This window comes from Diadema antillarum, unplaced genomic scaffold (assembly GCF_040938485.1).
Source record: "Diadema antillarum isolate AM-2024a unplaced genomic scaffold, OU_Dant_1.0 seq00002255_RagTag, whole genome shotgun sequence".
Taxonomy (NCBI): domain Eukaryota; kingdom Metazoa; phylum Echinodermata; class Echinoidea; order Diadematoida; family Diadematidae; genus Diadema; species Diadema antillarum.
In genome coordinates, this window is record NW_027272884.1 from 49,502 (window position 1) to 74,818 (window position 25,317).

At 42.4% G+C, this 25,317-nt stretch overlaps 1 protein-coding gene across 1 annotated transcript; it reads right to left on the reverse strand.

Annotated features, from left to right (window-relative positions):
- Nucleotides 1–24,149: 24,149 nt before the first annotated feature.
- On the reverse strand, nt 24,150–24,605 carry LOC139714373 (uncharacterized). Its single transcript, XM_071626079.1, has one exon. It carries the CDS (start codon nt 24,603–24,605, stop codon nt 24,150–24,152), a length of 456 nt encoding a protein of 151 aa, XP_071482180.1.
- Nucleotides 24,606–25,317: the final 712 nt, after the last annotated feature.

Below are 25,317 nucleotides of genomic sequence, written 5' to 3' on the forward strand. Positions count from 1 at the left end.
TATCATTTGGAGAAACTTCTTGTCTTAATTCTTACACTGAAGATCATGAACGCGATCATGAATTTTGACATTGTACAGTCCAAAAGCGGCCGTCTGTAGCTAAATATATTTTTTCGCTTTGGAAATTAAGGGGGGCGCACCGGGCGCATTTGCTGACAATTTAATACTGGCAGCAACATCAGGAGAATGACATAACGATTAAATGCGAGCGAGCGAAGCGAGCGAGCTTGAAAATTTTGACATTTTACAGTCTCAAAACTGCTTTTTGTTGCTACATTTTTTCGCTTTGAAACTTAAGGGGGGGGGGGCACCGGGCGCAAATGCTGGCAATTACCCGGGCAGCAACATCAGGAGAATAGCATAGCGATTAAATGCGAGCGAGCGAAGCAAGCGAGCTTGAAAATTTTGACATTGTACAGTCCCAGTTTGTAGCTACTCGGTATATTTTTCGCTTAGGAAATTAAGGGGGGCGGGGGCGCACCGGGCGCAACTGCTGACAATTACTGGCAGCTACATCAGGAGAATGACATAACGATTAAATGCGAGCGAGCTTGAAAATTTTGACATTTCACAGTCCCAAAACTGCCGTTTGTAGCTATATCTTTTTCGCTTTGAAAAATAAGGGGGGGGGGCGCACCAGGCGCAACTGCTGGTAATTACCCGGCAGCAACATCAGGAGAATGGCATGACGATTAAATGCGAGCGAGCTTGTAAATTTTGGCATTTTACAGTCCAAAAACTGCCGTTTGTAGCTGTACTTTTTTCGCTTAGGAAATTAAGGGGGGGGGGCGCACCGGGTGCAACTGCTGGCAATTACTGGCAGCAACATCAGGAGAATGACATAACGATTAAATGCGAGCAGGGAGGTGTTTCTCTTCCCACCTCCCTGATGCGAGCGAGCTTGAAAATTTTGACATCTTACAGTCCAAAAACTGCCGTTTGTAGCTATATTTTTTTTCGCTTTGAAAAATAAGGGGGCACACCGGGCGCAACTGCTGGCAATTACCCGGCAGCAAGATCAGGAGAATGGCATGACGATTCAATGCGAGCGAGCAAAGCGAGCGAGCTTGAAATTTTGACATTTTACAGTCCAAAAACTGCCGTTTGTAGCTGTACTTTTTTCGCTTTGGAAATTAAGGGATGGGGGCGCACCGGGCGCAACTGCTGGCAATTACTGGCAGCAACAAATATCTCGTAAACACATATATGATGTAATCTGGGGAAATTTCAATCCCAGAATTTTAGTGTATACTATTTTTTTAGGGGGGGGGGGGAATCCTCCGTTAATTGAAAGTATCTATAGATATCTCCTTCCACCCAAGGAACATTTGCATATCTTTAAACTGAAGTAACAGACCTGGTGCACACTTTGGATGAAACATTTTGAAATCTGTCAATCTAAAGTGTATTAAGTAGAAATGATTGAACGGGGAGGGTATGGGATGGGTTAGGCCTATCCCCCTCTTTCAGCCATCTTTGGGTGAAATATTTAGACAGTCTTCTATCAAAAAAAGTAAGAACATTTCCACATCTCGGGAGTTACAAGGAGGAGCAAAATGATCTATTCGTCCCCAATACTTTTATGAGGGAACCATCCCCCTCCCCCTCCATCGACGCCTCTGCATATGAGGGAGCTTTTGTATAAGTGAAAGATCTGCTGCACACTCTTTGATAAATATAAGGTAATAAAACGTCAATCTCAAAAGTGTACAAAGTCTATCGAAAGGGACCCAGTAGCTTTTGCATATTTATGATTGTAATTCAGCGATCCGGTGCATAATTCTGGCGGTAGTTGTCCAATTTTCCATAAAGAAAGTTCGAGGTTTGTCCTCATATCGGGAATTGCTTGGGGGACAAAATGATTTGTCTCCCCCAACTTCATCCACTGCACACGATTGAACTTTTAAAGCGCTCGGTTTCGCGCGCTTGCGCTTTTTTTTTCGGGGGGGGGGGATATAATGGTACTTGGTAGAACAACGAAGAACGGTTTCCACAGAAGTCGAGTTGTAGTGGCAAGGTATAGTGACAGCTCTTCATGTAACCCGGGATAACTTGTGACATGCGACAACTAACACATTAGTTTTCCTCTGATCAAAACATTATTGAGAACAAATTGCTGGATAAAGGTGAATATATATATATATATATATATATATATATATATGTAGTTTTATTCACTTGAATAAATTTATTCCACGAGATCAGTTTTGTACATTATGTGTTAAAAACCTTAACATAAAACAGTAACAAAGCAAACAAAGTTAAACAAACAAGCACAGTTTTTTTCTCCGTATGTGTCTCCCTATGACAATCTTTGTGGACTCTAATAACATAATTATGTTCCGTGACTCCAATCGACCATATAGAATATTATCTTTTATGTCTAACCCCATTCCTTTGGAGAGTAAACAATAAACATTATCAGAAACGCAAGGTTATATATAAGGACCGTATATAGGCGGAGATTGAAAACTTGAAAGTTCATCTCGTATTGAAGGAAATTTTACCTTTTAACTTCAGTTACCTCACAGGAATAGATTAAGCAAACCGTACTTTAATTGAAGACAACCCAACGTTTACTAACTATAAATCTCGCAACATAGGCCTACATATCAGAGCACTTCTGAAACCCAGGTCTATCAGATGTTAACATACTGTATAGCCTTTGAAAGTTCAAACATAATTGGGCATATGATGCCGACAATTTGAATAATTTCCTGAGATTTCTTCTTAAAGATTCTTTTGTATGTTTTATTACCATTTAAACACCATTCATATTTGCAGAAATCAAAATGAGTTCAGCTCTTCCTTTTCGTAGAGATAGTTCTATTTATTTTGCTCTCCTTTTTTCCATCTTTGTCAAGTTAATGGCTTCATATCTGGCCCCTACTAAGCACAATGACATGATTTAAAGCAACGTTATTTTCCAACAACATAACAGGCTCATAAATACAGTTGTAAAATTCATTCTGGATCACGGCACACTTCAGGTTTTATACATTCTTACCAACGTGTGAAAAGTGAAAGGTACAATATCCGTTTCAGTACTCAATTCCAAGTAGGTCCTATTCACTGGATAAAAAAAAAAGTAAAAATCTTTTCGTACTATTCTGGCAAACTGTTAGAATGTCTTGCCTTTAGGGATTAAAGAATCCATTTTTCTGTTCGTGAGATGAATGTTGCATATCAATAAAATTGGCTGCGAATAAACTTGTCTAATTAATCTATTGATGTATGTTTGTTAACAGGTGAACTTTCTTGTGTTTTTTGCACATCTCCCATGAAAACAAAAAGAAATCTGGATAATAGGTCTGAACCATTAATCTAAAGCAATGTTCATTAGATTAAAGGAGGTACTTGCATGTGGCAAAATATGGGAATCGACACCCGTTCCTTTTGTTCTTTCTGGAGGCAAACGAATTATACTAACTGAGCAAAATCACTGCCAATATGGAGAGGGTAAATGTGTTGCAATTCCTACGACTGAAACTCGTACAAGGCTGTTAACGAACTCGTTTGTTATCTAGATCTTTGGGTAACTCATGCTGAGCTCGACGTGAGTCGTATCGCGCTCGGCATGGTGCACTCGTTCACGCCTACGTCCATGGCCCTACAGACTGTGTTGCATCAAGGAGGTGGGAAGAGCACCTCCCTGGTTGCACGCAGCTGGTTGCCATCTGGTTGTGTGGCTACTATAGTAGTTCAACATCCGAAGCATGCATTACGGTCGATATTGCTCTACATGCATTGGCGTGCGAGAGAAGTACACGAGCGCTGCTAGCACTGTTCAGCAGTATGCTCTCGTCACGAGGCGGGCGTGCGAACGTCATGGCTCATGCATTACAGTATGTAGCCTATAACCTAGATGGGGATGCAGCTGGTCTGATGCGACGAGACTACGAACAGTGGATGCGCGCGAATACACCGCCTATGATCCAGTTGTTTGTCGTTGTTTTCTTATTTCTTTTTAATCGGTGGCAGTCTTCTTACACGAAAAAAACAAACAAACAAACAAACTGCCACCGATCGTGGCGCCTCGCTCGCGGACGCGGTAGATGTGTCCACTGTTCGTAGTCTCGCTGCATCAGATGTATCGCTTGGCAAAGACAATTATCTCGCTGCATCATACGTTTAGCTTAACAGCAAATTACAAAGACAATAACTGCATTCCCCGCCTAGATTATAGGCTATGCAATAATCCATCATGCTGAAATCAATATCACCACATTTCTTTTTTTTTTTCCCTACATCTTTTTCTTGGGAGAATTTCGGGGGGGGGGATATTTGTACAGGCCACCCCCCTCCTTCAAAAGTGTGGGGGGGGGGGGATATATCCCCCCATCCCCCCGGGATTTACGCCCATGGTTGTATCAATCGGCTTCATGCTTTGGACAGCACAATAACAGCACAGAAATGAGAATGCCGATGATAGGTGGAAAGTCGGCACTTTTTACGCAAATATGATTGTATATACTCCGGATAATTCTGATATGGCTTCGCGACATAAAACATACACTCTTAAAACATCCGCACCAGTATGTTGTTTACTGTTGTATTTGTTGATGTTAACGCCATCTATCGGCAGTGGTCTTAGAGCTGACTTGAGCTCGGTAATAAAAACCTCACCACTAAGTACCTTGAGTCTCTGGTTATTTTCTCATTTAATGGCGTGGTAGCAGCGCTGGATCGAATCTACAAGCCAATGAAAATAAGCTCGCGCAGTGCCAAAACTGAGGAAATCTCGCTCTGCACATAGAGGTCCAGAGTTCAGCTGTAATTTGTTGTGATAACGACAGGTATTTATCCTAGGTTTGGAAGTTGTGGTTTGGTTAGTCCCTTGCATTCACTATGCCGTATGCGCCAGCGAAAAGGTGCAGTCCTATTAACGGGCCCAAGTCCGCGCCTGTGCCGACGAAGTGGCACGAATCGGCCCCACCCACGCAAGGGTTGTTTTCCAGCTTGGAAATCCGTAGTACTAAGCAACGGCGTAGCCAGGATTTGATCTTGGGGGGGGGGGGGGGGGCGGTTTGTCTGCGAGGGAGCGAGCGAGGGGGGAGGGTGTGGTAGGGGGGTGTCCCCCCTCCCACGGTAAGAACTTTTTGCATTTTGATGTTGTAAATGGTGCAATTTGATGCATGTTTTTGCGCGTTTTATCGACGTGAAACAGTCCCACTTGTTTAAGCTTGCAGTATATTTTGATGTAGATTATCATTGAATAATTTGCCTATAATATGGTATAATTTAAATACACTTCTCGTATTACTTCTTTTCACTGAATATCATGAACGCGACTGAACCCGAGCGAAGCGACCGAGCCCGAGCGAGCGGAGCGAGCGGGGGGGGGGGGGGTGTGGGAGGGGGGTGTCCCCCCTCCCACGGTAAGAACTTTTTGCATTTTGATGTTGTAAATGGTGCAATTTGATGCATGTTTTTGCGCGTTTTATCGACGTGAAACAGTCCCACTTGTTTAAGGTAGCAGTATATTTTAGTGTAGATTATTATTGAACAATTTGCCTATAAAATGGTATAAATTAAATACACTTCTTGTATGAATTCTTTTCACTTAATATCATGAACGCGACTGAACCCGAGCGAGCGGAGCGAGTGAAGGGGGAGGGGAGGGGGTGTCCCCCCTCCCACGGTGAGAACTTTTTGCATTTTGATGTTGCAAATGGTGCAATTTGATGCATTATTTTTTGCGTGTTTTAACGAGTTGAAACAGTCCCACTTCTTTAAGGTTGCAGTGTATTTTGATGTAGATTATCATTGAACAATTTGCCTATTTAATGGTATAATTTAAATACACTTCTTGTATTAATTCTTTTCACTGAATATCATGAACGCGACTGAACCCGAGCGAGCGGAGCGAGCGAGGGGGGAGGGGAGGGGGTGTACCCCCTCCCACGGTGAGAACTTTTTGCATTTTGATGTTGCAAATGGTGCAATTTGATGCATGTTTTTGCGCGTTTTATCGACGTGAAACAGTCCCACTTGGTTAAGGTAGCAGTATATTTTGATGTAGATTATCATTGAACAATTTGCCTATAAAATGCTATCATTTAAATACGTTTCTTTTATTAATCCTTTTCACTGAATATCATGAACGTCTGAACCCGAGAGAGCGGAATACTTTTTTCATCGAAGTGATAAAATCACGGAATTTAGCTCTTATTCCGAATGTGCACCATCTGTGTGTACACTGTATGTATAAAGTCTAGTGAGGTAGAGCTTAGGGGAAGGGGGATTCCTCCTCCCGCTCGCGGAGCTTTTGCGTTTTAAGAATTGAAATAAAGCGATCTGGGTATAGCCACTGTCTACTTCTATGCATGGTGGAAGGGGGGGGGGGGAGGGGCGGGCGAGCAGGGAGAAGGCGTGGGCGAGTGTTATCCCCACCCTTCCCTTCCGATTGAGCTTTTGCCTTTTTAAGGTTGAAATTGAGATATCTCGTCTACGCACATTTGATGGAATCAACATTAGAAATTTGGAAAATCACACACACACATAAACTGATGGGGGGGGGGACTGAGGGCGGAAAGGGTCGATTAAAAGGGGAAATTCCCCTTATACATGAGAGAACCTTGAGTTTTCGGAATATAAGTGATAAGTCTTGTGCACTCAGAATTATTCGTAATTTTTTTGTAAATCTAAAAAGTGTACTAAGCTAGGGAAAGAGGCACAGAGGGGGAGGGTGTGGGAGGGGGTATCCCCCTCCCAAGCACGAGAGATTTTGCATATTTTGAATTGAAATTCAACGATCTGGAGCACACTTTGAGTGAAATATTAAAAAAAATATCTTATTTGATGAAAGGTTGCAAAGGAGACCCGCTTCATGTGCATGCATACAGTATACACGCATTTTTTTTTCCGCCTCCCAAATCCCCGGTCAAAATCTTAGGGGGGGGGGGGGGGGCGATCGCCACCATCCCCCCCCCCCCGGCTACGCCAGTGGTACTAGGTCTCCTACATGTACGATTGCTTATCACAATTCCACTCCTCATGAGAAGCGGTTCACCGTTCAATTTGATAAGTGAGTCGGTAGTTGTTGAGCTTGATTGTGATGTGTTCGTGGAGGAGCACAGTGATCAGCTTGAAGATGAACTAGGATACAGTGTGTTAGGCCTTACAGAGTTCAGCCTATCTTGCAATGGCCTTCAGCTACAGTTTGAAGGTGTAGTTGTGAGAGATCTTGGTGTTGGCATAGTGGCAGGTATGCCTGTGATGAAAGCATCATAGTTTAAAGTTGGACTGGCTCATATGAATTATTTTAGGCAAAATTGTTTGAGGATATTAAAATTGGCAACATTTAAAATTGATTAGATCAGTAATTTGGTTGCAAATTGGCAACTGTTTTGAATGAAAATTGTGATTAAAAATATGTATGTTTCATTTTGCTTAAATGAAATATGGTGAAAGTACACCTGAAATTGTTTTCACTCAGCCTGTTGCCAACTCGACCCTTGTACAGAGTGACATACTTTATGTAGTAGCACATCTTTTAGACAATGCACCTGACATAGCACCATGCATGTGTATGCACAGCTAAAAGTACAGCTGCTACATGCACACGACGGTAGAAGCCAATATGGACTGGACCACATGTAGGTTGTAGTGAGCAACATGGATCCTCTTTCTGCTGGAATACTGAAGAATTGGATCCAAAATACCTTGCAAAAAGCAGGTAAAGAGGTTAGTTTTTGCTTTGTTAAAGTAAAACCATGATTTGTTGAAGCATAAAGTTAGAAACAGTTAATAAAATTTAACTTAGAAAAATATATTTTGTGATGTGAGTGTAATGTACACTGCAGTTGCTGTGTAGTAGGGCATGTATATCTGCACACACCCATAAAACTTCTGAAAAGTTATGTTATTTGCATTTATGTATATGTATGCATACACGTTTGATATTGAATTTAGAATTTAGAATTACAAAATAAATAAGTAAGAAAATATTGATAATTATTTCAATTGAAGGTTTGACAGTTCAAGTAAGAATTCATTTTTGATCGTGAATGTATGTTAAGGCCGTGTCACACCAGTCTTGCGTGCGACTTCCGAAGAACATTTTTGCTATCCGGAGGTCCCCGCAGATGACCCGCACATGACAGTACCTAACATGTATCTCAAAAGTAGTTACCCGGAGGTGCGCACGCTGGCTCTATTTACCCGCTGCCAAAAAAGGCCCTGTCACACCAGCTAAGCGGGTTTATTGCGTATGGGGATTTTCAGCACGCAGAATAATTTCTGCGGCCGGACAAGGTTTAGGGCGAGTTTGGCGCGGGTATTAAGTCCTTCTCGCGTGTATTCCGTTGAACTGCATGTTAGGCGCGTGGGTGTTGTTGTTGTTGTTCATTTTCCATCTGTGAAGATGGCTGGATAGCCCATATTCAGCTACACTAAGCTGGTCTTCCATGGGGTCCAGTTGGTTGTGGGGTGGGACCACTTCACCGGGTTAGACACCCTGCTCTTTGCGATGAATGAATGAAGCGGGATCTTTTACGTGCATGAGCTGTGACTCTCTCATACACGGGACCTCCATTTTATGTCCTATCCGAGGGACAGAGTGTTTTGCCTCTTGCTAGAGGGGACGGTATGTTTACACACAACATTGCTCAGTCCAGACTCGGGTTCGAACCCGAGCCGCGTGATCGTGAGGCAGACGCGCTACCAACTGAGCCAACTCACCGCTATCACGTGTCACGTGATAGCTTCGTGATAGCTTCTTTTATGTCAGTTACGGGCGACATACGGGCTCTGCGAAGTACCTGCGCCACAACTGCGTGTTATCTGCGTACTAGTCGCCTGCGAGGCGAGTGCTAGCCTGAACAATAGGCTTGTTCGAGTGGATGGGCAAACAATCATTTGTCAACTAGCTTTCAAGAAGTGAAGATGCCCCGTAGACGGAAAGTGCACAAGGGCAGAGAACGTCCAGTGGATGGACAGCCACAAAGTCCGGAAGATTAACAGCAAATGCATCAAATTGCTGCTGAAGTCCATTCGGCGGATGAAGTCCTGTCCGAAAGGGACCAGGTAGTCCTCGGCGCCACAGAGGACAGAGGACAAAGAAGAGAATGAGCCCACAAATGGCACGCACTCCCTTCATTTAGGCATAGATCAGCGGGCATCTTACCTACTTCAAGTGGGTCAAATGCCTGTGAATTGCGGCGGCTACGGCCCTCCTACGGGTGTTCTGCGTGAAACTCTTCGGGCAATCCTCGCGACTCATCCGGAAATAGTTTTGGTCATGCTCAAAACTTTGCTGCGGGAAAATTGGACTAGCGTGCGCACCTTCGGGCAACTAAGGACGAGATAAGTGCTATGTACTGTTAAGTTCGGGCCAACTGCGGAGAGCTCCGGGTAGCAAATTTGTTTCCCCGCAAGTCAAGCCGCAAAACTTCCCCAGATACGGTATGACAAGGCCTTGAGCATGCTCAAAACTTGTTCCGAAGAGTCACGGGAGTTGCCCGTAGAGGTACGCGCAGAACACAAGTAGGAAACCCTTACCGGTAGCACCTCACAGGCAACTCCGAAGCAGGTACTTCGCAATCCCCGTAAGTCGCTCGTAACAAAAAATGGATCGGTTTCAAAGCTCTCACGCGAGTCACACGGAACGTACGCAAGTAGAAGCTAAGTAGCACGCGTCTAGTAAGTAAGAAACAAGTGCGAAAATTGCAAACATTCTTGTCCGCCCGCGGAAAATCTTCTACGTGCTTTAAACTACCTCCTCGCCACAAGCCCGCGTAGCTTGCCCGGACAGGTGTGACACCGCCTTTAGATTTGAGTCAGTTCATCTACATGTGCATCATTATGTTAAATGAGGTAGTAGAATTGAGATGCCTATGGTATTGGTCTGCATTTTCATTTGTCAATTCGTATGTAATTTTGATTGCAAAAATGTTATAGTGTAGTGAATAGATAAAGTCTATAAAGGTATTTATTAGATTTTTCGTCTGAGAAACTCTGTTTATATAGTTATGAATCTGATAATTGGTTTGATGTACATGTACTTATGATTCTTTATTATGCATTATTACTCAACAGTTTTCACGGAATTATGCACGGAATTATGCAAGAAATCATGAATGGAACTAAGAACGGAGTTACACATATGGAAATAATTCTGGAAACAAGTGAAACGAAAATGCGAAACTTCGAATAAAACATAATTCCCGTAGAAACCTTTGTTGGTGTTTTTGTACTGTCGAACACTACAGCCACAATGCCATTCATGGAGTCAAATGACATTCTTGTCCGACCAGCAAGACGGCTGGTCACATTCAGTGATGGATCTATGTTTCATTATGGTGTGAGTGTTCCGAAAACAGGTGCAGTACCATTTGTTGATATGAGTGACCCCCTCCCTGAACGGGGCGATTGTACTCAGTGTCCCACTCCCAGTGTATGTGACAAGAGATCAGATGGTGATGTTTTGAGTTTGTCTGATATTAGTAGCCCTGAGTCGGTTGGTATGCATTCTGCTGAGTATCCGAGAGTACTTCTCGAGTCATCTTCTGATAGTGGCACCAAGTGATTTACTGGTCCTGGAGGTCAGTTAGGTATCTGTGAGAATTTGCAGGAAAATGATGTTTCGTCCTGTTTCCTGAACATGGTAGAGCATAACGATAGTTCGGACTGTGAACCGCAGTGTGTTGTCTGAATATGTGCATGCACCAACCACTGTCCCCCCACCGTACGATGCATCAGCTGTTCTATCTGTTGTGCAGGTTTACAATCCTCTTCCTAAGTTTAGAGTTCATGATTCTCCTGCAGTGGATGGTCTCAGTTATGAAGACAACTCCCTGGATGATGTTCCAGTTTCTTCTGATCGCCTGATTGCTGACCATGAGAGTTCGCGAGTTGGTGTTTGCTTGCCACTTAGCAAGCATTGTGTTAATGTCAGGAACACCTCCATGGTTGATTGCAACATTCCTGCAGATCCTGATAGTCCATCTACCACAGACAGTCGTTCGTCACCCCGATCATTGATGACAACCCTCCTGTTCATGCTGATGACCCCCCAGTTCGTGGTGATGATCCCCCAGACGACGAAGATAGTTGCAAGTCTGCAGAAGACAACCTCCCGCATGATGAAACTGGCATCAGAATTCCTAGTACCAGCCTGATGCCTGATGACGTCAGTGTGCTCGACAAAGATCCTGCGCGCTCAGGTCACCTGATTAGCCATGCTGGTGATCGTAGCTTCACGGACAAGAGTCTCCTGCTCGATGATGGCGGACTTCCTATCACCGACGATGACCATCCAGTCCATGCGTATCTACCCCCTGCTAACTACCGTCCCGTTGCTCCTGGCAGTTTGCTTATCGATGATGAGCTCTCGCACAGGTGGCCCACATCACTGGCTGTCAATCTCCTGGTCAACGATGATCGTGCCCTGGTCGCTGGTTACGATACTGCTCTGAGAAGTCTCCCACCTCCAACGCCACCTGACAATGTACCTGCTCTCAACGACCATGGTCGACCCTTTCACCATCCTCCGTATGGCCATGATCCATGTACAGGTTACCATCCGCCCATTGGTCACCTACTGGATAACCTAGACCACATCGAGGTCCCTCCTTGCTCTCGTGATCTAGGTTCTGCAATTCCCCCTGGCTAGCACCCCCACTATTGTGGACATGGACCGCTGTGAATTGCCTTTGTTTTGTTTCATTTGCTTTTATTGTTTTCAACTCAGTTCGATAGTGTATTAATTATATATGTATTGATCTATGTGGAATACATGCTTTGTTCCTGCTTTCGATAGAACAGATTTATTAGTTCTTAGGTGTTTGTTTGAGTTCCTTCTGATCTAATTCAGTTAATTTTGTATCCATGTTACAATGTACCTTCAATACAGTGTATGGACTCCTCACATCAGTGGAATACTAGTTTTTTTCTACAAATATGCACCATATTTGTTTTCATATATTTGATTGGTTATAATATGTTCCTGTACCAATGTTGTAGAAAAAAATCAGATTAATGTTCATTGCTTTAGCAAAAAATTTTAAAGTAAGGTAGATATGCACATTAATTTTGTGTTTTAGTCAACATTGAGGTGATTATAGACTCCTGATTTATTCATTGATTGTTTTGTCATCCCATTGTGTCTTTTCATAAGTATGTCTTTTTTTATCTGGGGCAAAATGAGACAGTTGACAACCATTTTTGTCTTATGCAGTGTTACGTAGCAAAAATTGCATTTTTTTCCATTTAACAAACCAATACGGCCTGTATTGTGAAGTGCGTTTTGATGTGCATCAAGGCTTTTATGCAACACATTATGTGATTGTGTATCATTGAGTCATGATTGCTGTCAACATTATTGAGTATCTAAATGTGTGTGGTTTGAGTACACATAGGTTTGTTATTTTGTAAAATGGGCTGTTTTGTGACTCATTTATGGGATATTTACAGTATAGTACAATGGTACATATAATCGACTTGCATGTACATAACATGTACTTGTCATTTTTTTTTCATATCTTACCCTGATATTGTAGTAAATGTAGAAACATTCAAGGTTGTTAGTTGATCCGGATGTATGCATCATTTTGTACAGGTTTGAAGGTAAACTTTTCATGCATAATTGTGTGTCGTTTATGCCAACCATGTTGATTCTATGTGTCTACACACAAACTCATATTTATGTAAATACATACAAACACATTCATACACATACAAATACCCAACTCATAGACACACACTTATGACACATGCGCACATCATCTATAAATACTATGCACGTTTGTTTGGATTCAGACATACACGTTGAGTACATGTACTGAGTATTATGTTCCATACAATACATTATGATCCATGTTCTCGATTATTGAATTATTGCCAGACGTGTAATACATGTACATGTACATTGTACCCTTTGTTAGTAAAGGTTCTGTCAGTCATTTTAGTGTAACCAGCATTGTTACAATCTGCTCCTGCTGTACTGATTGTTGATTTCTTATGCCTATAGTTGTGATTGTGCCTCCCTTTTTATTGAATCTTGTTAGTGTATGTATCACACTGGATGTGATATACTGTACTTTTAATTCTACCTAAAAAAAATAGAGGTTTGTTTTATTCATGTTATAATCATGGTTATACCTCACTCCTTAGTGTGAAACACGTGAGATTTGTCTAGGTTACTAGTAACAGTCTGTGCTGATATGTTTATGTAGTTTAGTATTTAAGGAAACGTTACTGTTGTGCATGGTACGTGTACATGTATGTATCGCAATATGTAGCATCAAGTTTGCCAGCACAATGTACATGTAGGTGCTCATTTTGCTAGGTTTTGTTTAACTGATCAGAATAGTGAATATCACCTGTGTAAGTATTTTGGTCCGGCTTGTTTGACCCTTTAGCCAAACAGCGATTTTTAATCAGTGTTTATTAGATGCCCAGCTGTTGTTTACTGGCTTTCTACGTTATATCTTTTCTGTACTGAATTGCATAAGAAAGGGGATAATGAGTCAGAAGAAAGGAAGTGATGAGACTAAGGTGTGTGATTATGATTTTATTGAGGGTTAATTGTGTTATTGTGTAATAAAGGTGTTCATAAGATTTTCGCCATCTGTTTCCAATGTGTTAGGTACTGTACACAAAGTGTAACTGTTCAACATTGTACATGACAGTTATGAAACAGAGTGTACATTGTGTTTGCAAGTTCACTTATGTTGTACCTGCATTCGCATCAATGCACAGTTTGTCATCATAAGTTTATAAGATAAAATTGCTGGTTTAGATTAGTGTTATTTTTATATCCCAGGTGTTGATTGCTAAAGTTGATTGTTAAAGTGTTTATGTATTTGATATGGGCATAACTCTGTCAACAATGGTTAAGAACATAATTATGTTTGTGAGTGAGGAATATAAGTGTTATGTTGAGTGTTCAAGTCGAGTTTATATGCATTTCAAACTTAAATGCATTTGTTGGTGCATCCATTAGATATTTATGTAAAGAGGGAAAAAGAAAAAGGCAGCCACACCAATATGATGTTTATTGTTGTATTTGTTGATGTTAACGCCATCTATCGGCAGTGGTCTTAGAGCTGACTTGAGCTCGGTAATAAAAACCTCACCACTAAGTACCTTGAGTCTCTGGTTATTTTCTCATTTAATGGCGCCGAGTCAGAACTGACCCGGAACTGGGTCCGTTGGGGTCACACACCGTTCCGGGTCAAAAATGACTTGGAATTTGGTCATGAAGACCCTGAATGGGGTCACCCTGACCAAATTCATGACTCTGAATGGGTCATATCTGACCCGGAACGGTGTGTGACCCCAACGGACCCAGTTCCGGGTAAGTTCTGACTCGGATTTTTAAGAGTGTAAAACTACGCATATCTGTACCAACGCTTCTCATAGCTTATGCATTGCTCGTTTCCGCCCTCTTAAGTGTGAATGAGAGCTTTGTGTTTCAGTGGGGACATACATTGTTTGAATCACCATGTCGAACCTTCGATGAGGTTTGTGGTATTCATTCACGGAGATGGAACGTTGTGTGAACGCTTGCAGTTTCTATTGGAAGACCAGTGGGGTCTTGGGAAGTCACTCATGGAGATAGAATATCGTCCTAGCGCTTTGCAGTAATGTCGCTTCATCAGGTTTACGTGAAGTGGGTCTTCACCAATTCCCCGTACAGAAGTTGGTATTAACCTCCCATGACCCATGAACACACCCCCTTTGCAAGTTCCGCACGCACTACTCACACTACAGATATATACCATCGGACCATGGTACTGCAAGGACATGCAAAATCGTATATTATGCACACACCACTCCATTAATTTTCTTTCTTTTGCTTCATTCACCTTTATATACATTACATACATTACATTGTACATACAATACATATTTGGAAAAGTACCTCCCCCCCCCAAAAAAAAAAAGAACCTCCCAGAAAAAAAAAAAACAACTTACAAACACGAAATTCTTGAATATTACAACTAAGGATTCCTGTATCATAAAGAAATGAATGCAAGTGAAACCATGCAGTTTTTGTTGAGGGTATTATTCATGCGTTTTTATTTCACACTGCATAATCAGAGGAAGAACGGCCAGCTACGACACGCTTTATTGACGTGTACTAGAGTATCACAATTCAAGCAACACGATATATTATCTCATTCTAATAATCACGGTGATTTTTAATTTCTATTTTCGATGTGCGTCAAAAGTTGTTTACTGTAGAGTCAGGATATTTGATATCGGCATATTTGCGCAATACATGGCAATTCAAATGAGTTCCAATTAACAAAATTTGTGGAATGAAATGTTTATGAAAATGGAGTAAATGTCCGTGAGATATAATGTTTTCTTTTCTAAAGGAATCTATACGTGCTTACTTTGACATTAAATGACTATTGCAGCATATGCGCTAGAGAAATTATTAGAGGTTATAGCACTTTACCGAAGCTGTATGATGCACTGGATAGAAAAACAAATATATTTGCAGAGTAATGAGAGTAGAGAGAGGAATGCAATATTGTTTCGTTTTAAGAGCGGAATCTAAAATGACAGCATAGAGGAAGAATACCATAATATAACTGCTGTAGTAGGAATATTCCCACTTTCTTATTCTTGCAAGAAACTGAGTAGTTTATAAAGCGATTAAAGATTCTAAGCTATTCACAAAAAATGAATTATAAACTATAAACTATTTTTAAAGCGATTAAAGATCATAAACTATTCACACATCGTTCCTGTTATTACAGTTCAACTTATTGCCTCTTAAACTAGCAAATTAAGTGAAAACTTAACCAGCTGAGAGAAAGAACGCGATGAATGAGCGATTCGACTTAAACTGTGGAGACGTCAGACCGACTGCCAAACGTTCGAAGAGTAGCCTTCAGTGTGAAGAGATGTTAGGATGAATGCCACTGAGTAGTGCTCACTGTCGATGTTTCTGCAACAAACCTGTAAGCAGAAACAACAACACATTTTCATTTGTCTCAACATTACAGCCTACCACCTTCCTATCAGGAAACAATGATTCTACCAAAACTATTTCACCTATCTGTAGCAGCAAACGCAACAGTCAAAACAGTAAAACATGGTAATAAGTTGCTCTGGACAAAATTTTAATTTGAAAAAACATCACCTTCCTGCATATTCAACTCAAAGGACGGACGACAATAAAGAGTAATTATGGTTTAGCCTATCACCTGAGTAATCATGTTTCCATAGGAGTAGCCATAGACAATAAACTTACTCATACTGATGGTGTTTTTTGTACCATATTCCTAAAACACTAATTTCAATTATTTTATTTATCATCCTCGCACTACGTTGCTTTTTTTAAAACCTTGTACTTAAATTATGGTATCTTCGCAGAGTCACACTCATTCAACATATTTTGATAGGATTCTCCTCCTTCAGGAAAAAAAGCTCTGCCAATACTCTGCCATACTTCTTGGAGATCTCATACAGATGCTTTATTTTCTGAAAATAACATACTGAACATTTCTGATTTAGCCCGTCATTACCTGGGCCAATTATGTAGCAGCTAGAATATCAAACTTCGCCTCCTATTGCTTTCCGACTTATCCCCCCCCCCAAAAAAAAAGAAAATAAAGAGAGAGAGAGAGGAAAAAAAACCCAAATCAATTCACAAGTAGGACTATCCAATCTGCCATACTATCGAATTTCCCTTGCCGTTAACACCATTCTCACTTATTCTTCTTTTTTTACCTCTGCTGGTCCTATCATGGAGTTCCTTAATTTGATGACAATATCAAATATGCACCAATTATATTACGTGATTTAAATCTAGACTGAAATCGTTTCTGTCAAGTATCTATATCGGGTTTTCAGGAAATCATTATCAGCCTCAAAAGTTTAAATCATCTCAACCTTTTCACTTTACTACTTTGTTGCATTCAATTTGTCCAACGCAATTCTGATGCCATCCAATGCATCCTCTTAAGCATTGTGATGATAAAGGTTGCGAAGAGTTGGTTGCGTGATCGTGTTGGTACAATCCCATGAGGCAACTGGAAGGGGCAAGCTGACATTTTTCAGCTGCTGATTCAAGTTGCGACCCCAATGTAATTTTGTCCCCATTTCTGCAGCCACTTCCAGTTTTCATCGGCTGACAGGTGAAAAAAAAGAAGGAAAGATAAAAGGCTACATTCACCTCACAAAGATGGTTTCTTTAACAGAAATGAAAGGGGGCGGACTTTTCTTTTTGTATATTGATTTTACTTTTTTTCCGCTGGGAAACGGGGGGTGGGGGAGGGGTGAAGGGGTTCCACCGAACCCCCTGAACGCCCCCTGTACATTATCATGTCGTTAGGTGCAGCGCACATAAGTGCGATGACATTCCATATCCTATAAAAATTAAAGTCATCTCAGCCGTTTCAGTTGATAACATTTAATTGCACCAGGCGTCAATATTGAGTCCACACGAAAACCGTAACATCTTCCCAAATCCAGTGCGTCATCCTTTACACCTATGAAAATTATCATCCACAAGTAACTTTTCCTTGCAACTATCGACACTTTGTAATTGGTACTATGTGATTCACTGAAAAGCAGTAGTAAAGCAGCGGCCTACATATACGACATAGGACTAGTCCTCGGGTGCTTGGGCCGATGTTGGAGGATGACAAGAAATTGGTGTTATAGATAATGATAGTTGTGAATGATTTATGCTTATTTCCGTTTTAGGATAATTCAGTTGGGAACGAGCAAAAAAAAAAGAGGTAATTCCAGGGTGGGTAAACTTTTGAAATCGACATGAAAGGGTGATCAAGAAGTAAGATATTGTTCTAAGATTTCTTTTAATCATAATCAAAGAGGTATGTAGTGTGTAACATTGTTCGAAAAGCCCGGAGCCGACAAAAGATTGTGATTCAGCGTGATTCCTGGTTGGCATTCTGAATAGAAGCAAGATATGCGCAGTGTACTCAGAACTTCCGAACGGCAAAGAGTCACTGCAATGTTGCGCAATATGATTTAGAATGTACACCTTTGTACCTCACGCTTCGTTATATCACAGCTATAGATCATTGATTTTGCAGTGTTGCTTTACATAGTTGTTACTACTAGTCTATATTAAAATGCCTTGCATTGCCAATAATAAGACTTGAAGTGGGTTATTTCCTAACTTTTCCATGTATATAAAACACACACACACAAATACAAACAATTAGGGGATGCTCTAAAGTGCATATTTTGGACTTCTTTCCCCTGCTTGGCCCTTCGACGCCCCTTCGCTGGTCATACCTCCCCCAATCATGAACATAAAGCGACATCCTTGACTACCAGTGGCGGATCCAGGGGGGCGCACTGCCCCCCCCTTAATTTCCAAAGCGAAAAAAATATAGCTAGAAACGGCAGTTTTTCGCTCTCTTCGCTCTTTTCGCTCTCTTCCCTCGCTCGCATTTAATTGCTATGCCATTCTCCTGATGTTGCTGCCAGTAATTGCCAGCAGTTGCGCCCAGTGCGCCCCCCTTAATTTCCAATTTAAAAAATATAGCTACAAACGGCAGTTTTTGGACTGTAAAATGTCCAAAATTTTCAAGCTCGCTCGCTCGCATTTAATCGTTATGCCATTCTCCTGATGTTGCTGCCAGTAATTGCCAGCAGTTGTGCCCGTTGCCCCCCTTAATTTCCAAAGCTAAAAGATATACCTACAAACGACAGTTTTTACACTGAAAAATGTCTAAATTTTCAAGCTCACTCGCTTCGCTCGCTCGCATTTAAACGTTATGCCATTCTCCTGATGTTGCTGCCAGTAATTGCCAGCAGTTGCGCTCGGCGCGCCCAACCCCCCTTAATTTTCTAAGCGAAAAAATATACATGTAGCTACAAACGACAGTTTTGGGACTGTAAAATGTCAAAATTTTCGAGCTCGCTCGCTTCGCTCGCTCGCATTTAATCGTTATACCATTCTCCTGATGTTGCTGACAGTAATTACCAGCAGTAAGTTGTCATGGTTGTGCCCGGTGCGCCCCCCCCCCCCCTTAATTTCCAAAGCGAAAAGATATAGCTACAAACGGCAGTTTGGGGACTGTAAAATGTCCAAATTTTCAAGCTCGCTCGCTTCGCTCGCTCGCAATTAATCGTTATGCCATTCTCCTGATGTTGCTGCCAGTAATTGCCAGCAGTTGTGCGCCCGTTGCCCCCCTTAATTTCCAAAGCGAAAAGATATACCTACAAACGACAGTTTTTACACTGTAAAATGTCAAAATTTTCAAGCTCGCTCGCTTCGCTCGCATTTAAACGGTATGCCATTCTCCTGATGTTGCTGCCAGTAATTGCCAGCAGTTGCGCCCGGCGCGCCCAACCCCCCTTAATTTTCTAAGCGAAAAAATATAGCTACAAAGGACAGTTTTGGGACTGTAAAATGTCAAAATTTTCAAGCTCGCTCGCTTCGCTTGCTCGTTATGCCATTCTCCTGATGTTGCTGACAGTAATTGCCAGCAGTAAGTTGTCATGGTTGTGCCCGGTGCGCCCCCCCCCCCCTTAATTTCCAAAGCGACAAGATATAGCTACAAACAGCAGTTTGGGGACTGTAAAATGTCCAAATTTTCAAGCTCGCTCGCATTTAATCGTTATGCCATTCTCCTGATACTTTTCCACGAGGTGCCCCCCCCCCCCAATGTCTTGACCCACGGTACGCCACTGAGCAAAGCGAAATTTACAGGGAGACATACAATTTTCTCTTGCGTGCACCACGGTAATAATATCAAGGTGGAGTTGCAGGGTAAATAGTATCTTATTTATAAGTTTAGTGTTAGATCCCCCCACCTCCTTTTTGCATGCACATATTGTAGACATATAATGGAATGTAATGACGACAAATCTGTCGACTAAGATTTTTTTTTGCTCGATAGACTGATGTAAATTCTTCTCATTCATCCAGTCGAAGTACAAGATCAAAAATTAGTTGAATCAAGAAACTGGAAATAGACTCACTGTTGCGACGTCTCGCCAATTATCAATTGGCTTCTTCGGGCGAATGAAGCTCCCGATGATGGAATGGCCCTTAGATAGTGCGAGATTGTGCAGAGCGCAACTGGACCTTGTCCAGCACGCGAAAAACGGCTTGGGATTTTGCGAACGGCCCGGTCCCATGCGTGCGATAAATTGAAACGGAGACCACCTCTCTTGTTAAGGGTAGGTCTGTGGAGCCGGGAAATGTGCAAACGCCGGAAATGTGCAAACGCCGGGAAGTGTGCAAACGTCTCACCGGGAAATGTGAAAACGCCGGGAAATGTACAAACGTCTTGCCGGGAAACGTGCAAACGCCGGGAAAATGTGCAAATGTCTCGCCAGGAAATGTGCAAATTTCATCAACGGGAAACGTGCAAACATAACGCTGGGAAATGTGGAAAAGTTCAATTTTGCCGGGAAATGTGCAAACATTGCCGGGAAATGTGCAAATCATTTACTTTAGCGATACTGTGTATTAAGATGGTAGATAAACTCCATGTCAAAACTGCGCATGAACCTCCACCATTTATATTTTCTTAATAGATCCTTGACAGATTCTCAACAAAATTGGCAGGTAGCACCATTATGGCAATGGGATCTCAATTTGTTAGATTAGTCACCCCCCCCCCCCCCCCGGAATGAAAGGGACCTCAAAGTCCCAGACCTACGGCTTTATCAAAATTCTTCTAATATTCTATAACCAAATAAGATAGAACTAGTTTGGTGTTATCATTAATGAAAGTAGTTCAAGTTTAATGGCAGATCGATGGATGCAGGGCACGGGAGCCATGTGGGGGGGGGGGAGCTTCAACTCCCCCTCCCTAGCCCCCTTTCGGGGAGGGGGAGTTGAAGCCTCTGCTATGAAGAGATTCAAGACTGAAATTGCATGTTTGATTATGGCGGATTCAGGGGTGCCGGGGTGGGGGGGGGGGAGGGGGGTGACGGAGGGGAGGGGGATTGTCTAGATTTACTGCATCTTCTTGAAAAATCTATGACGGATTTTCACCTAACTTGATCTTGATTTGTTAAAATGAGGCCCCCCCCCCCACCCCAAGAGGAGGGGGGGGGGGGTTGAAGCCTCAGAGTCCCTAAACTTTGGATTTATCTTCTGTCCAACCGAAAAATATAGAACTAAGTTAGTGCTATGAAGACATTAATGACTGAAATCTCATGTTTGATTATGGCGGGTGCAGGGGTGCCCTGATCGGAGGGGGGGGGGGGGGGATGAGGAGGCTCGAGGACGGAGATTTTCCAAATTTTCTCCATCTTCTTGAAAAATCTATGACAAATTTTCACCAAAATTGGCAGATAGCATCTTTATGGTGATACAATCTTAATTTGTTAAAATGAGCACCCCCCTCCCCCCGCCGAAGATTGAGGCCGGGGGGTTCTCTCCGTCGCTAGACTCTGGATTTATCTTTCTTAATCTTCTTAGATCTGTCGAACCGAAAAAAAGAAGACAGGGTTAAGTCAGTGTTGTGAAGACTTTAATGACTGAAATGTCATGTCTAATTATGGCAGATCCAGGGTTACCCTGATTGGGGGGGGGGGGAGGAATGTGGGGGACGAGGACAAATTTTTACACTTTCAGCATCTTCTTTAAAAAAAACCTATGCCAGATTTTCACCAAACGTGGAAGCTAGCATCCCTTACAGGGTAATAGAATCCCACTAAGGGGGGGGGGGGGGGGAGACGGGCGTGGTTGGGGTGAGACGAAGGCCCAAATCTAAGGGGTTGTTCGAAAAATTTGCTTTCACCATGAGTGTGACAGATATAGAGACAGTACCGTGCTTTATTAGTAAGTACAGTTTATGCATCATGCAGGTGCAAGTTGGCTATGGCAGATGAAGGGATGCCAAAAAAAGAGGGATGGAGGGTAGGAAGGAGCCTTCATTTTCAAATTTTCATCTTTTTCTTAAAAACTCAAGAAGCATCCCTTGGGTAATAAAATCCCATTTCAGCTTTAAAAAAACAAAACTCTATATACAAAAGTGATGGAGCTAATTAAGTTCTATTGTAAGTTATTTCATGAATGTAATTTTAAGGGCGGGGGAGGCGGTATCTTCACATAGTCAGTTTCTTCTTGAAACCCATATACAGTAGATACTCGCCAAGCTTGGCACGTATTTATCGGATGATATGACCTAAATTTGTTTAGTGAGCACCGTCCCAACCCCAAAGGTATGAAGAGGTGGAGCTCCCCCCCCCCCAGCCCATTGAAAGGAGCGAGACGAGGGGGTGGGGTCGTTCGGATGGAATTCAGAATTTCAGGTATTTCTTGAAAATATACGCATGACAAAAGGAATACACGTTTGAAGAAATTTTCTGTGCAACTAAGAGTAATAAAACAAAATTTTATCACATTTTGGCAAGGTAAGCCTACTTTGATGAAATGTCACGTCTTCTTATAACGTGGTGGCTACCCTCCGAGTCGTCTTAGTTCCCGCTTTGTGGAAAGGGAACAAATTGGACTTGTTGCCCCTTCCAGCAAAATGGGATTCTCCCACGTTTGGTGAAAAATTACTCAAAAATATGCAGAAAATGTTGAAAATTCCCCTCCTTCCCCTCACTCACCCTCCCCCCCCCCATAAGGACACCCCTCGATCCGCCACAATCAAACATGAAATTTCAGTGATTAATGTCTTCATAGCACTAACTTAGCGCTTTCTTTTCTGGTTTGACAGAAGAAGAGTAAAAAATTCCAGAGTTTAGGGAGCCTGAGGCTTCAACCCCCCCCCCCCTCCTTGGGCGGTGGGGGGGGGGGGGGGCTCATTTCATCAAATTAAGATCATATTACCATAAAATGCAATCAGAAAAATTTCGTGAAAATCCGTCGTAGATTTTTCAAGAAGATGCTGAAAATGTGGAAAATCCCCCCTTCACCCCATCACCCCACCCCCCCCCCCCAGATCTGGGCACCCCTGGATCTGCCATAATCAAGCATGAAATTTCAGTCATTAATGCCTTCATAGCTTACCTTTATCTTTTTCGGTTTGACAGGATTAGGGATCTGAAACTGCAACTCCCCCCCCCCCCCCACCCCCTTTGGCGGTGGGGTGGGTGGGGTAGGGCTCATTTTAATAACGATCATATCACCGTAAAGATGCTATCTGCCAGGTTTGGTGAAAATCTGTCCTGAGATTTATGAAGAAGATGGATGCTGAAAATGTGGACAATCCGCCTCCTCTGCGTCACCCCCCCCCCCCCCCGATCAGGATCCGCCATAATCAAACATGAAATTTCAGTCATTAATGTCTTCAAAGCACTAACTTAGCTCTATCTTTTTCGGTTCTATAGAAGAGATAAAAAATCTAGGGTTTAGGGACTATGAGGCTTCAACCCCCCTCTCCTTCGGCGGGAGGGGGATGGTCATTCTAACAAATTACGACCATATTACCATTAAGATGCTATTTGCCAAATCTGATGAAAATCCGTTGTGGTGTGTACAAGAAAATGTTGAAAATGTAAAAAAAAAAATAGACAAGTTAGTGATCGCTATAGACAGGTGGTCGCTAAGACATGTGGTAAAGGTAGTTATGGTTCATACGCAGCTTTGATCGAGAGTTTCCCTTCTATGTGTACATAATATAGGTGAAATGAACGGTTTGCACATTTCCCGGCGATTTTTGCACATTTCCCGGCAAAATTGAACATTTGCACATTTCCCGGCGTCACGTTTGCACATTTCCCGTTGATGAAATTTAGATATTTGCACATTTCCCGGCGTTTGCACATTTCCCGGCTCCACAAGGTCTATCCACACGTTCCCAGATGGCTTCCTTGACGCCCCTCTCAAACCACTTGGATTCTCTATCCAGAATAATCACTTCATTGGTGTTAAAAGAGTGTTTGCTGGCGTTGATGTGTGTGTATACTGCTGAATCCGGGATGCTTTCTGAGTTGCTGGGTCTTCTGTGTTGGTTCATGCGAGCTTTCAGTGATTGTTGGGTCTCCCCTATGTAGAAATTATGGCAATCCTCCTGGGAACATCGGATGCCATAGACCACGTTTCTCTGCTTTTCTTTGGCGACTCGGTCCTTGACGTGAACTAATCTCTGCCTTAATGTGTTGTGGGGCTTGAAAGCAGTAGTGATGCCCTGTTTCTGAAACAGCCTTTTGATCTTGTCTGACAGATCCTACACGTACGGGATAGTGATGGTGACTTTCCGTCCCTGTACACCGTGGGTTCTCCGTGTGTTCTTGCGTGGTTGTTATGGGGTGTCAGCTTTAGAGAATGCCCAGTCTGGGTATCCACATCCAGCTAAGGCGTTTTTGATGTTGGTCCTTTCTTTTGCAACCTCAGATGGACTGTGAACTATGGTGTCTGCTCTGTGGAAGAGGGTCCTGATGACTGCAAGTTTGTGAACCAAGGGGTGATGTGACTGGAAATTTAGATACTGGTCCGTATGGGTCGGTTTTCTGTACACTGAAGTGGAGAGGGTGCCATCAGAATCGACGTGAACCTCAACATCTAGGAATGCCAGATTTCCATCCTTGCATGTTTCCTGTGTAAAGGAAATGTGCGTGTCCAAGGAGTTGATGTGACTAAAGAAAGACGCACTCTCTTCTTCATGGAGGATGACAAAAGTGTCATCCACGTAACGGAGCCAGATACGTGGTTTGTGTCCAGAGTAGGTACTCAGTGCTGTGGTTTCAAACTCTTGCATGTAAATGTTAGCTATTATGGGAGAAACTGGTGAACCCCTAGCACATCCATGTTGTTGTATGTAATGCTTGCCGTTGAAGGAGAAATAGGTTGTACTTAAACAAACTCCTAACGCTTCAACAATCTGATCTATAGAAAGTGAAGTACGATCCTTCCAGCTGTTATCCCGACTAAGACATGTCTTAACCACATTTACTGCTTCTGATGAGGGAATCGATGTAAATAGAGCACTTACATCATATGATACTAAGGTTTCATCATCCGTTAGTTTGAGGTGTGAAATTTTTTCAACGAAATCTTGGGTGTTTTTTCACGTGGTGAGGTGACTTTCCTACTAAGGGACTTAGAATGTTGGCAACGTGCTTGGCGAGGCTGTAAGTCACAGAGCCAATGCAGCTTACAATGGGTCTCACTGGAATGGGATCAGGTTTATGTACCTTTGACAAGCCATAAAATCCTGGTACTGTAGGTTCTGTAGGTGGAGTCAAGAACTGTTTTTGTCTAAACCCCCTTCCTTGTGGGTCTTGTTAATGACACCAGTTACTGTCTTCCTATATCCACTGGTAGGGTTGTAACCTATGCTCTTATAGGTCTTCTTATCGTCCAACAAATCTAGACCTTTGTCAGTGTACTTGTCCTTGTCAAGTATAACTACACACCTCCCTTTGTCTGCTGGTACAATTACAATGTTCTTATCACCTGCTAACTCTTCC

Excerpts from the sequence above, each read along its gene's own strand:
- LOC139714373 (XM_071626079.1), bottom strand. The coding sequence starts at position 24,605 with ATGCAAGAGTTTGAAACCACAGCACTGAGTACCTACTCTGGACACAAA.